General features: G+C 47.6%; 1 protein-coding gene across 1 annotated transcript in view; it reads left to right on the forward strand.

Moving 5' to 3' along the window:
* The window catches only part of PROM1 (prominin 1), a 125,181-nt gene that overhangs the window by 2,533 nt on the left and 108,529 nt on the right, over positions 1-14,119 (forward strand). The window contains exons 2-3 of the mRNA XM_011948851.1: positions 4,502-4,789; positions 11,007-11,444. Of these exons, the coding sequence (XP_011804241.1) occupies positions 11,225-11,444 (220 nt within the window). The 5' untranslated portion in view covers positions 4,502-4,789; positions 11,007-11,224. The remainder of the gene's footprint in view (positions 1-4,501; positions 4,790-11,006; positions 11,445-14,119) is intronic.

The following is a 14,119-nucleotide window of genomic DNA, read 5'->3' on the forward strand; positions in this document are numbered from 1 at the left end:
GCCAGAGGGACTGCGGGGAGCGCGTGGTGGTCCCGGCGCCCGGCCAACCCAAACTTTTTCCGCTGAGTGGTGGCCTGCGCCGCCCCGCTTGGGTCTTCTTTCCATCCACTGGGGCTGGGGGCGGTGGTGGGGATAGTCGGAGGCTGTGGTTCCGGAGCGGGAGTCGGAGGTGGGTGTGCGAACCGGACCGGGGCCCCAGAGACTTCGGACTCGCTCTCCGGGAGAACGGCGACCGAGGTGAGATTTGCCAGGGTCTTGGGAACGAGTCTGCGGTAAAGGAAGCTCTAGGGATGGCCCCGGGGACGTGAGGCGCTGAGCTTCCCCGGCTGAGTGTGGAAAGGGGCCAACACTGTGCAGCAGACCACAGCCGGAGGAGGGATATGGGGGTGCAAAGCGAAGCCATCTCCCCGCGTCCGTGGGAGAACGCATGCACCCCTGGCTCAAAGCACCGTCCCAACCTCCCACTCCACGGCCCTTCTGCATGCATGTGCGGGGACCCGCGGCTATCGCTAGATGGAGAACTGGGGTGCTCAAGGCGCACCCTGCCAGAACGCGCCGACCGGACAACAAAGAGGAGCTTGGACAGACCAGGAGCTTCATGGCTGTAGAAAGACGGAAGCTCTGGATCAGTTTCCCCGAGAGCCCGCGTCTGGAGAGGCAGGGAGTCAGATCGGAAGGAGGAACTAGCTCCGGAACCCCTTCTCTCTGGCAAGATCGCCCCCGATCGGTGCCCAACAGGGGCCGCGGCGGGGAACTAGCAGCCAAGTTACTCCGGCAACCCCCTCCCTTGCGCGGCTGCGAATTCCTGGAGTCTCTTGGCTTCCCGCGCCCGCCCCGCCGCTCATTCTTTTGTGTCCCGCAGCTCGCGAGAGGCTTCCGCCCAGAAGGGAGGTAGGCCGGGAGGGGGATTGGCCTGGAGGTGGTTTGGAGGTAAAGGGCGGGGAAGCAGGCGCCCCAGGCTTCCTTCCGCAACAGGTTGCTCCTGGAGCCCGTGAGGGCTACTGACCTTTCTGGAGAAAGGTTTGCTGGAGTTCCTGAGGGCGGCAGCTGTTCTTTGTTAAGAAAGCAAGTGCACGATCTTAGTTCTTGAGTGCCCCCCAAGACTCACGTGACACGAACAACCGCGGCGATATGTTGGGTTGAATCATAAGAAATTGTCGGTTTTTTGGATGGGAGATATGAATATCGTCAACCTCATATGATTCAACTTGTGTGATGTTACCCATTTTTCTTTTCTCACCGTCCTCTCTGTCCCCGTTATCCTAGGAGCCCCCGTAGAGTTGAGCTCAGGGTATTGATGCTAAGCAGAAGTAGACAGACCCCAGATAGCCTTCCAGCTGTGTGCCAGGTGCTTTACCTATTAGATCGCTAGCCTGCCAACCCTATGCGAAATCCACCTTTGACAGAGGAGCAGAAGAAGGGTTGGAGAATGCAAACAACTGTCATCTTGGCAGAGTTAGTAAGGGGGACCAGAGCCCCCTTACTGTTGCTGTTGTCTGTCTATTCAGCAGTGCCCTTTAGTTTATTCTTGTTTTTTTTTTTGTATGTTCCATAATTTTTTTCTAAACTTCCTTCTGATTTCCAAACTTCTGATTTCTAAACTTTTCTAAACTTCTTTCTGATTTCTAAACTTCCTTCTGATTTTTATATGAGACAGTTTCTTTGTGTTTTAGTACAGTGAAGTAAACAAATGCATCAGAGGACAAGCTGAAAACTTTAAACCAAGTGTTGTTTTGTTGGTACTGTTTAAAATATAAAGGAAATAGGTTTTTTCAGGGAGCAAAGAGCTATTTCTGAGATTTGTTAAGGGTCAGGATACTTTGTTAAAACAGTGGAAGCTGAGTCTGGGGTAATTTTACCAGATAAAGGACTTCTTGGAAGGATGGACCCTGAGTGGCTTAGGGAAGTGGCAGGAAGGCTGGCTAGTCAGGCTTAGGAATCCAAGACATGCCACGGGACCCCTGATGCGGGGATGGCTGCGGCTGCCAGAACAAGACCCTGGATGTGGCTGCTGGCATTGCTGCCATCATTGCTGGAATGAATTATAGACACTGTCCTGCTTCAGAGCGCGCAGGCCCAGGCGCAGAAGAAAGCTTCTGATTGGCCCAGCGTGGCTCAGCTCCGCCAGGACAGTTTGGGCACCTCAGCGGGCCTCACAATGCAAGGCAGGGCTGCCTCCCACCCAGCTCACAAAGGTGATCTCAGAAATTGGGTATCCCCCATGCCCCCACCAAAAGCACCCCAGAGGACAAAAATCCACTACAAAGATCTTTTTTAAAAAGAAAGATTCTGAGAAGTTCCATCAAACGAAGAAAAGAAATGAAGGTGATCGATCACCGTATTTGCTTTTTCATTATTTATTTATTTATTTATTTTTGAGACGGAGTCTCTGTCGCCCAGGCTGGAGTGCAGTGGCGTGATCTCGGGTCACTGCAACCTCTGCTTCCCGGGTTCAAGTGATTCTCCTGCCTCAGCCTCCCAAGAAGCTGGGACTATAGACGTGTACCTCCCCTCCTGGCTATGTTGTGTGTGTGTATTTTTAGTAGAGACTGGGCTTCACCATGTTGGCCAGGATGGTCTGGATCTCCAGACCTCGTATCTGCCTGCCTCGGCCTCCCAAAATGCTGGGATTAGAGGCTTGAGCCACCGCGCCCGGCCACTTTTTCTTTTTCTATACTTTGTCTCTGTGTCTCATTTCTTTTTTCAAGTCTCTCGTTCCACCTAACGAGAAACGCCCACAGGTGTGGAGGGGCAGGCCACCCCTTCACTTGTCTAAATGCTCCCTCCATGGGCAGGCTTTGGCCGAGTTCAGCCTAGTTTTGCTTTCTGCTATGACAGGGCAGCACTGAGTTCAATTCAAAAATCTCACAATCACTGCACTCTCCTTTTCCCAATCCACAAGGCTGCTGCTGCTGGGGAATGGAGGACTGGTGGCATTGGCAAATCAAAACTATCTTTCCTGCCTTCTTCAGTGCCTCTCTCAGTAATATGAAGTTAACACCAGGTATTATGGTTACCGACCTGATTTTTGGTTCTTATGAAGGTGCTTCTTGTGTGTGTAGATAGTTGTTAAATTGTGTTCCTGGCCGGGGTGGAGGAGGGGTGGTGGTCAAACCTTCTATTTGACCATCTTGCTTCATCCCTCTCTACTGATACTACTGTTGTTGGTATTATTAGAAATGAAAATGAGTCCTGTGAGTTATAATTGTCTTCATTTTGCAGACCAGAAAACTGAGGCTCAGAGAAATATTAAGCAGCCAAAGTCACAGCGATTAAAAAAGGCAGGACCAAACTTTGACGGACATCAGGACCCACTCCTCTGAGAACTCACCCCTTTTGCTAGCTCCAGTCTAAGAGTGCTATCTAGGAGCAGGTTTATGGGGCCCCAGGAGATGTTCAACCAGAGGCTTCTGATCTGTGGGGGCTGCAGAGGGGAAATCTGCCCTGACTAGAAGATTTGTTTTCCACCCATATTCGTTTGATCTCACATTGCTATAAAGAACTACCTGAGACTGGGTTTCAGAGGCTGTATAGTAGGCATGGCCAGAGAGGCTTCAGGAAACTTACAATTATGGTGGAAGGAGAAGGGAAAGCAAGCACATCTTCACATGGCAGCAGGAGAGACAGAACGAGCAAAGGGGAAGTGCCACACACTTTTAAACCATCAGATATCATGAGAACTCACTCACTATGATGAGAACAGCAAGAGGGAAAATCCGCCCCCATAATCCAATCACCTCCCACTAGGTCCCTCTCCCAGCGAATTATATTCACTATGAGATTTGGGTGGGGACACAGAACCAAATCATCTAAGCTTTTGCCATGTCCTAGTGTAATTTTTGGAAGTTTTCTGAACTAACATTTCTTGTCTAGAAATATACACACTCAAGATCAATCTAACTATTAAAAACAAAAAATGCTTATTTTCCAGTACCTGTTTTATGTTAGATTCTGGGGTAAATGAAAAAGATAGTGACTTAATGTTCCTGCCTATCATTCATTTGTAGCTTGTGCATCTATTCTTCCATCTGTCTATCCATATCACAAACATGTATTAAACACCTACTGTATGCTAGACACTCTCCTGAAGGTGCTTTTCTTACCTAAGTCTTTTTTTTTTTTTTTTTTTTTGCCTGCCGGAGAGTACAGTATTCTCAATTCAAGATAAGAAGCGGTGAATAAGTGAAGTGCAAATTGGTGAGGACAGTTAGACACGGAGTGATTACTTCTGACAGGTTTCCACCCAGCTAAGTAGCAAGGTGAAGACTCCGAGGGTGAGCTGCAACTCACAGAGCGGGGAGACCAACAGGCAGTGAGAAAAGAAGATGCAGTGGCTTCATGTTATAGCAGATGCCTGTGTGTACACATGGGAGTGTGTATTGCTTTATGCCGTTTTTCAACTGCTTCAGCCACTAGCATTGGTACTGCTGCACACTAAGGATTCAAATTTTTTTTTTTTTTTTAATTGCATTGGGATTAGGCAACAGAAGCCGCCAATTAGGCGGCTGGGATGAGAAAGGAGAGTTTTTAGGAGGGTAGCTGCATTCTAAGTAAGTGACTCCATTGGGGTAAAAGGAGCTAGTGTTGCAAGAAGGGAGTGTGGGGGTTGAGCAGGCACCTCTACAGGAAATGGATGCTGTCCAGGTGCTGGTGGGCGCCCCGGGCAACGTGGCGAAGCAACTCAGCCGGTCCAATCAGACTGCGTCCTGGGCTCGGGTTTCGCGATCATTAAGTGGCTGAAGCAGATCTCCACGCGGCACCTGGCCACGCGCTCAGCAATCCCGCAGCGGTGAGTATGTTTAAGGAATCCTTCCCATTACGGCAGCTCCATACCCAGATCTCCGCCTGGGACAGAGGAAGCCGCAACAGGTCCCCTGGGGCACCGGGCCCTCTCTCCTGCCTCCAGCCATGTACGAGGGTCCGGCAGCTGCGCCGCCCGAGCCCCTCCCCGGCCGGCGGGCGGGGCCGGCTCTCCGAAAGCCGTCGAGGTGGTGGTCCCCGAAGCTGGGTCATAAATAATTCACGAGCCAGGGCCTGGCTAGCTAAGGGAAGGGCGGTGGCAGCGGTGACTAGGGCGCGAGCAGGAGTGGGAGCCGGGTGCACGGTGAGTAGCTGGGTCCTCATCCCGGAGCGAGAGAGGCATCTGCTGACCAGGCGCGGGGCTGAGCGCCCTTCCACTGTGCTGGGGATATACAGTGAGGAGTGGACGGGTTCTCTCTGCGCCCCCCTTACCCTAGCCATCTGCGCCGCCGCCCTGGCTCCTCAGCAGGTGGTGCGGGCCCGGACAGCGGCTGGGGGCCAGAGGGACTGCGGGGAGCGCGTGGTGGTCCCGGCGCCCGGCCAACCCAAACTTTTTCCGCTGAGTGGTGGCCTGCGCCGCCCCGCTTGGGTCTTCTTTCCATCCACTGGGGCTGGGGGCGGTGGTGGGGATAGTCGGAGGCTGTGGTTCCGGAGCGGGAGTCGGAGGTGGGTGTGCGAACCGGACCGGGGCCCCAGAGACTTCGGACTCGCTCTCCGGGAGAACGGCGACCGAGGTGAGATTTGCCAGGGTCTTGGGAACGAGTCTGCGGTAAAGGAAGCTCTAGGGATGGCCCCGGGGACGTGAGGCGCTGAGCTTCCCCGGCTGAGTGTGGAAAGGGGCCAACACTGTGCAGCAGACCACAGCCGGAGGAGGGATATGGGGGTGCAAAGCGAAGCCATCTCCCCGCGTCCGTGGGAGAACGCATGCACCCCTGGCTCAAAGCACCGTCCCAACCTCCCACTCCACGGCCCTTCTGCATGCATGTGCGGGGACCCGCGGCTATCGCTAGATGGAGAACTGGGGTGCTCAAGGCGCACCCTGCCAGAACGCGCCGACCGGACAACAAAGAGGAGCTTGGACAGACCAGGAGCTTCATGGCTGTAGAAAGACGGAAGCTCTGGATCAGTTTCCCCGAGAGCCCGCGTCTGGAGAGGCAGGGAGTCAGATCGGAAGGAGGAACTAGCTCCGGAACCCCTTCTCTCTGGCAAGATCGCCCCCGATCGGTGCCCAACAGGGGCCGCGGCGGGGAACTAGCAGCCAAGTTACTCCGGCAACCCCCTCCCTTGCGCGGCTGCGAATTCCTGGAGTCTCTTGGCTTCCCGCGCCCGCCCCGCCGCTCATTCTTTTGTGTCCCGCAGCTCGCGAGAGGCTTCCGCCCAGAAGGGAGGTAGGCCGGGAGGGGGATTGGCCTGGAGGTGGTTTGGAGGTAAAGGGCGGGGAAGCAGGCGCCCCAGGCTTCCTTCCGCAACAGGTTGCTCCTGGAGCCCGTGAGGGCTACTGACCTTTCTGGAGAAAGGTTTGCTGGAGTTCCTGAGGGCGGCAGCTGTTCTTTGTTAAGAAAGCAAGTGCACGATCTTAGTTCTTGAGTGCCCCCCAAGACTCACGTGACACGAACAACCGCGGCGATATGTTGGGTTGAATCATAAGAAATTGTCGGTTTTTTGGATGGGAGATATGAATATCGTCAACCTCATATGATTCAACTTGTGTGATGTTACCCATTTTTCTTTTCTCACCGTCCTCTCTGTCCCCGTTATCCTAGGAGCCCCCGTAGAGTTGAGCTCAGGGTATTGATGCTAAGCAGAAGTAGACAGACCCCAGATAGCCTTCCAGCTGTGTGCCAGGTGCTTTACCTATTAGATCGCTAGCCTGCCAACCCTATGCGAAATCCACCTTTGACAGAGGAGCAGAAGAAGGGTTGGAGAATGCAAACAACTGTCATCTTGGCAGAGTTAGTAAGGGGGACCAGAGCCCCCTTACTGTTGCTGTTGTCTGTCTATTCAGCAGTGCCCTTTAGTTTATTCTTGTTTTTTTTTTTGTATGTTCCATAATTTTTTTCTAAACTTCCTTCTGATTTCCAAACTTCTGATTTCTAAACTTTTCTAAACTTCTTTCTGATTTCTAAACTTCCTTCTGATTTTTATATGAGACAGTTTCTTTGTGTTTTAGTACAGTGAAGTAAACAAATGCATCAGAGGACAAGCTGAAAACTTTAAACCAAGTGTTGTTTTGTTGGTACTGTTTAAAATATAAAGGAAATAGGTTTTTTCAGGGAGCAAAGAGCTATTTCTGAGATTTGTTAAGGGTCAGGATACTTTGTTAAAACAGTGGAAGCTGAGTCTGGGGTAATTTTACCAGATAAAGGACTTCTTGGAAGGATGGACCCTGAGTGGCTTAGGGAAGTGGCAGGAAGGCTGGCTAGTCAGGCTTAGGAATCCAAGACATGCCACGGGACCCCTGATGCGGGGATGGCTGCGGCTGCCAGAACAAGACCCTGGATGTGGCTGCTGGCATTGCTGCCATCATTGCTGGAATGAATTATAGACACTGTCCTGCTTCAGAGCGCGCAGGCCCAGGCGCAGAAGAAAGCTTCTGATTGGCCCAGCGTGGCTCAGCTCCGCCAGGACAGTTTGGGCACCTCAGCGGGCCTCACAATGCAAGGCAGGGCTGCCTCCCACCCAGCTCACAAAGGTGATCTCAGAAATTGGGTATCCCCCATGCCCCCACCAAAAGCACCCCAGAGGACAAAAATCCACTACAAAGATCTTTTTTAAAAAGAAAGATTCTGAGAAGTTCCATCAAACGAAGAAAAGAAATGAAGGTGATCGATCACCGTATTTGCTTTTTCATTATTTATTTATTTATTTATTTTTGAGACGGAGTCTCTGTCGCCCAGGCTGGAGTGCAGTGGCGTGATCTCGGGTCACTGCAACCTCTGCTTCCCGGGTTCAAGTGATTCTCCTGCCTCAGCCTCCCAAGAAGCTGGGACTATAGACGTGTACCTCCCCTCCTGGCTATGTTGTGTGTGTGTATTTTTAGTAGAGACTGGGCTTCACCATGTTGGCCAGGATGGTCTGGATCTCCAGACCTCGTATCTGCCTGCCTCGGCCTCCCAAAATGCTGGGATTACAGGCTTAAGCCACCACACCCGGGCCATATTTGCTTTTATACAAGTATTGAAATGCAGTTCTCTGGACTCCAGGCTCAGAATCACCTAAGGTCGCCCAGACTGGAGTGCAGTGATATGATTATGGCTCACTGCAGGCTCAACCTCCTGGACTCAAGTAATCCTCCTGCCTCAGTCTCCCAAGTAGCTGGGACTGCAGTTGTGCACCTCTATGTTCGCTAATTTAAAAAAAAATTTTTTTAAATTTTTTAAATTAAAAAATTTAAATTAAATTTTAATTAATTTAAAATTAATTAATTCAGGGCCTCTCTATGTTGCCCAGGCTGGTAGCAGTTCTTCATTGAGGACCATGCTCTGGGGATACAGAAATAAGCCAGGGACCTGCACAGGAGCTGGAAAAGATCAATTCAAAGGTATATGAAAAGGACATGTGGGGAACTTTCACCTTACATCTGTTATTTTCCAATGTGTTTGGGAAGCCTGAAGTGTCCTTGGAAAGTGACAGGAATTGACTCCAGGATCAGAGCACTCCAGGAACAGAACTGTTCTCAAACTTTGTTTGAAGGATCAGTCCCCAGGAGAGCTTGTTAAAAATGCAGATTAATGAGCTTCATCCCAGAAATTAGGTCCATTAATAGCCTGCATTTCAACTAAACACCCCATTTTATCCTGAGACAGAGGCTGCTCTCAGTGGCTCTCGGACCTACTGGGATTTAGCAGGTAAATACTCAGAGCTTCTCTTTTTGGCACAACCTATTAAACCCGAGATGAAAAACTCTTCCTCTTTGACTTGACTTTAATCAGTTTCTAGTATTTCATAGTTAGTGAGATTTTAATACTTTCTTAAAATGTACTTTAAAACTTCAGGGGGACCTACATTTTGGAGCAAGATGTAAAGAAATCTGGAAGTGCAACTCCAGTTGCTGTCTATCTCAGATCATTGTCTCCCATCTTTGCTGCAGTGAGCAGTTGTGTTTCATTTCCCTGGGAATTTCCCTTCCCCTGCTTTGTCACTGAGGGAGTTGGAAAGCCTGTTTGTTCATAGTTCTTTCCTGGGCAGTTTCTCTCTGTCCTGGACTGAGGCTTGGTGGAATTACCAGAAAGTGGGCCTTCTCAGCATCTGAGCCTTTAATCCTTCCAGCTGCTGTGCTAGAGGCTTAGCTCTCTGCCTGTCCTTTAGCAGAAAAAAAACAAGAGAGAATGTACATGTGGTGTGTTGTGCTTGCAGTAGATGTTCAAAGGGCGCCCTTTGGAAACACCGGGGTCGAGGTGTCTAGTGTGGGTGTGATGGAGGGCGGAACCTGGAGCGTGGGGCACGAGGTTATTACTGGCAGCCACTTGGGATCTCAGCAGCCCATGATTTGACAAAGGAAGAGTTTAGGGCCGTTGTATTGGTAGCTCTGTGCAGGAGTAATTGGAGTGGGACAGGACTTAGAAGATGAGGCAATGGAGGGATTAGACATGAATTAACATCTTTGTTCAAATAACTCGTGAAATCCCATCTCTCGTCCAAAGCTTTCTTTGACTTGGAACATTGGTAGTGGGTCCTCTCGCCTCTTGTAAAGTATGTCACTTTCTTCATCATCCCCCTTCCGTTTCTTACAGTGTGGATTTCAGAAGCACCGTGTCCTTATCTTGAAAGTTAGTAAGTATGTATCTAGCTCACAAAATGACAGCAGCTTGCTCTTGCTCCAGAACCCTTAATATGGAGAGGAAGAGTGGCACATCTCGGATCCTTCCAGGCTGATTTGCCTAGTCTCATGAAACCGCACAAGGAAATAACATATTTTGGCTTCTATGCCAGCTCCTGCCCTGTAGCTCTGAAGCAGGCCGTGTTTGGTTTCCACCCACCTACCTCGATTAGGCTGAAGGACATGCTAAAGCTTTGCAGCCTCCTCTCTGGGGCAGTTCTTGCTGCAGGCAGGTTACATGCATTGTTGACTCTGCTGCTGTTTCTTTCCCTGCCGGGGATGGTGCCACGAGTGAAACAAGCTGCTCAGCAGGCTCTTACGAAACACCCACTGTGTACCATGCCCAGTGTTAAGGTCTGGGGATTGAAAGAAGAATAGGACAGAGTCCACCTTGGAGGCACTTTCAGTTCCATTTCCTTCCCAGATGCTGGAGCCACAGCTGCTTTTAGGATTCTTGTTGTGTTTCTCCCTCTCCCAAGGGATAGGTAGGAGTCTCCCTCTGCCCTGGCTTTCATCTCTGAGAACCTTGTTGTCAAGGTGGTTACTTGGGGTGAAGGTTTCCATCAGGATTACTTAGTAAGCTTATTAGAAAGACAGGTTCCAGTGTCACACATGTGTCCAGACTCAAACAGTGTGGTCCCTAGCCTTGAGGCCATGCCCTTCTACTTTGGATTGGGGGTGAGGTGGAGAGGGGGATGTTTGAAATGAGATTAGTGAGTAAATAAGTAGAATATAAGGCAGAGTAAGATATATCTCTAGCAGCAAGGAGAACAACACACACTTGGAGAAGAAATAAGCATATAAGCATATACTGGATTACTGGGGCCCAGTGGCTCTTACTAGAGCCTGAGAGGGGGACACTGTGGAGACAGTGTCTTGACGTCATAGTTAGATCTTGGACTCTGAAGGCAAACTAGTGAGTTTGACTCTTGGCCGCATGGTTAATCACCCGTGACCCTGGGCAAGTCACCAGAACCCTCTCTGTGTCAGTTTCCTCATCTGCAGAATGGAATAATGCCTCAAACAAGGAGGACCTTGTTTCTATCTATGAAGCATAGATAACAGTGCCTGAAAGATAGTAAGTGCTCACTGAATGTTAGTTTCCAAGATCCCAAGCTTTCTCTACAAAACCTAGTATTTCCCGAACACATAAAGGGTGTGTGTTCTGAGTCTGGCCCTCCTGAGGAGGGACTTTCTCTGAGTCATGGCTTTGATGCCAGTGCCTGCCCTGTGGCTCTGGAGCAGTTTGTGTGCTTGGTGTCCACCCACCCATCCGGATTAGGCGGGAGGCCTGGCTCTAAAGCTCTGCAGCCTCCTCTCCGGGCAGCTCCAGGTGCAGGCAGGTTGCATGCAGTGATGACTCTGCTGCTGTTTCTCTCTCTGCCAGGGATGGTGCCTTGAGTGAATAACCCCCTTGGAGAACATTCTTCTGGAGATGTCCCTCACCTCAAGCCAGCCTCAGACAGAAAACTGAAAGATTCAGCAGATCCAGTGCTTTCTGCTCCTCTTCTGCTCAGGAACACACTCGTTCTTCCCCAAGGCTTCCAGAACTTCTGAGGCAGGAGGCACCCAGTTCTACCTCATGTTTGGAGGATCTTGCTAGCTATGGCCCTTGTACTCGGCTCCCTGTTGCTGCTGGGGCTGTGCGGGAACTCTTTTTCAGGAGGGCAGCCTTCATCCACAGATGCTCCTAAGGCTTGGAATTATGAATTGCCTGCAACAAATTATGAGACCCAAGACTCCCACACAGCTGGACCCATTGGCATTCTCTTTGAACTAGTGCATATCTTTCTCTATGTGGTACAGCCGCGTGATTTCCCAGAAGGTAAGTGCTGATGGCAGGGAAAGGTAGGATTTATCTCCAAACGCACCTACAGTATTGTTTCTTAATGTCAATGCAATCAGTATATAATATATTCAGTATTTTAGTGACTGCTTTGCACAGAAGCAGAAAGCATTTAGACAGAAGTTAAGAAGACTTGTACCAGGTTAAATAGGTTGCGAGGAATGTTATCATGAGAAATGGAAGCAAAAGAGGTTGCTATGTTGGTTTTCCACTTCTTCACCTTTTGTTTTGCTTGGTTTTGCTTTGTTTGGGTTAGAGCAACGAATTATTCTAAGGCACTTACCAAAGGTAAAAGTTAGAGTAAAGTTAGGGTAAAAACGCAAATTTTGTGTCATCAAAGGAGAAACGAATAACTATCTAGCATCTGATGGCCACCTCAACGCTTAAAAATTTAACTCTCTTCTGCCCACCACAATATGCAAATTTTGACATTGCTTAGGGTAAGGACAAACATGTTTACCTGACCAGCTGTTTTCTTGGGTTCTAAGAGCTTGGGTGTGCGGAAGAGGACTGGCGCTTGCCAGAATTGTCATGCCATGGTGTCGTTATTCATCACACACAGTGCCGTTTGTCATTTTCGCCTTCTTAATGTTTGTTGTTTTCCATACTCTTCTGAATTCAGGGTATATGTTCATAGAAAAGAGATGATAAAAATAAAAAAGGCTGTGAGAAATATGTGCTAGTAGGGTTCGGCACCTAAATTTTTGATTGGCTTAACAGTAAGTCCATCCTAAGCCTGTTCTTTTAGCTACAAAGATTTGATTACAATCATTGATTACAGAATTTGCTGCAATCTTTCTTATCATTTTCCTTAGCTGGTCAGCTACTGTTTGTAAGAGTCCTAGTGGTGTGTGTATGTGTCTGTGTGTGAGAGAGAGGGAGAAAGAGAGAGAGGAGGTATTCAGTGAATCTCCTCACTTGTTTATATTATGGGGAGTTTATAGATTTTCATTAAAATACATTTGTATTGATTTTTTAACACTTATTTGTCTTAAATTGGTCAATTAAAACAGCTTGAAGTATAGCTGTCAATTTTTGCTAATTTAAATTTCAGTTCACGAAACAAATCTCTTTGAATGGTTATTGTCATTGAAGAGAATCCTGAACAAATGCTACTTACTGTTTATGTTGCTGTTAAAATACTAACTTTGGAAATCCCAAAGACAGAAGTAGAAAATTAGCTGAGTTTATTTATTAACATTGGATACAAATTCACTCTTCTGAATAGATATTTCTTGGTTTATTTGGAGACTTAATATGTGTTACTGAATAAAATAACCTACTAACGTTTTTATTTTAAAAATATTTTAATTTTTGTGGGTACATAGTAGGTGTATCTATTCATGGGGTGCAAGAGGTATTTTGATACAGACATGCAATGTGTAATAATCACATCATATAAAATGGCATATCCATCCCCTCAAACATTTATTCTTTGTGTTACAAACAATCCGATTACTCTTTTAGTTATTTCAAAATGTACAATTATATTATTATTGACTATAGTCATCCTGTTGTGCTCTCAGATACTAGGTCTTATTCATTCTTTTAAACTATTTTCCTACTAGTGTTTTTAGTCTTTGCTTCTTGGTTTTGTTTTAATATAAAAGGCGTAGAATTCAGTTGTTGAATATGAATTTACAATCATTTCCTCAAAAAGATTGGAAAGCTTCCCATGCCTCATTCTAAGGCATATCATGTAATTAGTTAATCCCATAATCTCTTTCCATATGTTGCTCTATTTTGGTCCCTTTAGATTTGATTGGAAGGTTTCTTCATACTTTTTTTTTTAAACAAAGAAAAGCAGTATATTTTAAGGTCTTCATTCTGGTGATCAAGTTAGAAGATATCTTTTAGCTTACACAACTTCCAATGCATTACAAGGTTTTGAACTGCAACAACATTGTTAGACCTAAGGAGGGAACTGAAGAATTGTAATCCTAATGTAATCTGACGGTATTAGCCTAGTTTTTTTCTTGACCTTCATCAATACTTACTACCTTACAGAAGGAAATTCTCAAGTTTCAACAGCAGACCAGGGAAGACCAGCATTACCTCTTTGGGAGGAAAAATTATTAGGTTGCTTAAATAATATAATATTGAATTTATTGCGGTGTTGGTTTTCTTCCATCATCCCATTTGTTTATATTCTTCCACCTAGTTACTACATTTCCTAGTAGTCTTAACGTACCCACTGGGTGCTTTACAATGTATTAGACACATATACGACAATCATGATTTTTCCATTTGGGGCCAGTGCATTTCACAAGCACCAAATCATAAACAGATGCCCTCAAAATTGAAGATGCAGAAAACAAAACAGAGAAAGAGAGAGTGAGAGCATGTGCATGACTGATTCTTATATATTGTTTATTAGTTTAATACCTTAGTACATTAAGCAAATCCAAGACTTCAGGACCGGTCCTCTGTGGAGTAATGTCTTCATAGAAGCTATTCTCCCATAGATATATCCTTTCATTTGAAAGTGTGCAACTGCCCAGTGGGCTCTTCATGCCTGCTGGCCAGATAGAGCCAATATATCAATGCAGAGGAACTGCAGTGGAGAAAGAGTTTAATTCAAGCAGAGCCAGCTGAATGGGAGACTGGAGTTTTATTTATTTATTTATTTATTTATTTATTTATTTATTTATTTT

This window comes from Colobus angolensis, unplaced genomic scaffold (genome assembly GCF_000951035.1).
Source record: "Colobus angolensis palliatus isolate OR3802 unplaced genomic scaffold, Cang.pa_1.0 Scaffold284, whole genome shotgun sequence".
Lineage (NCBI taxonomy): Eukaryota > Metazoa > Chordata > Mammalia > Primates > Cercopithecidae > Colobus > Colobus angolensis.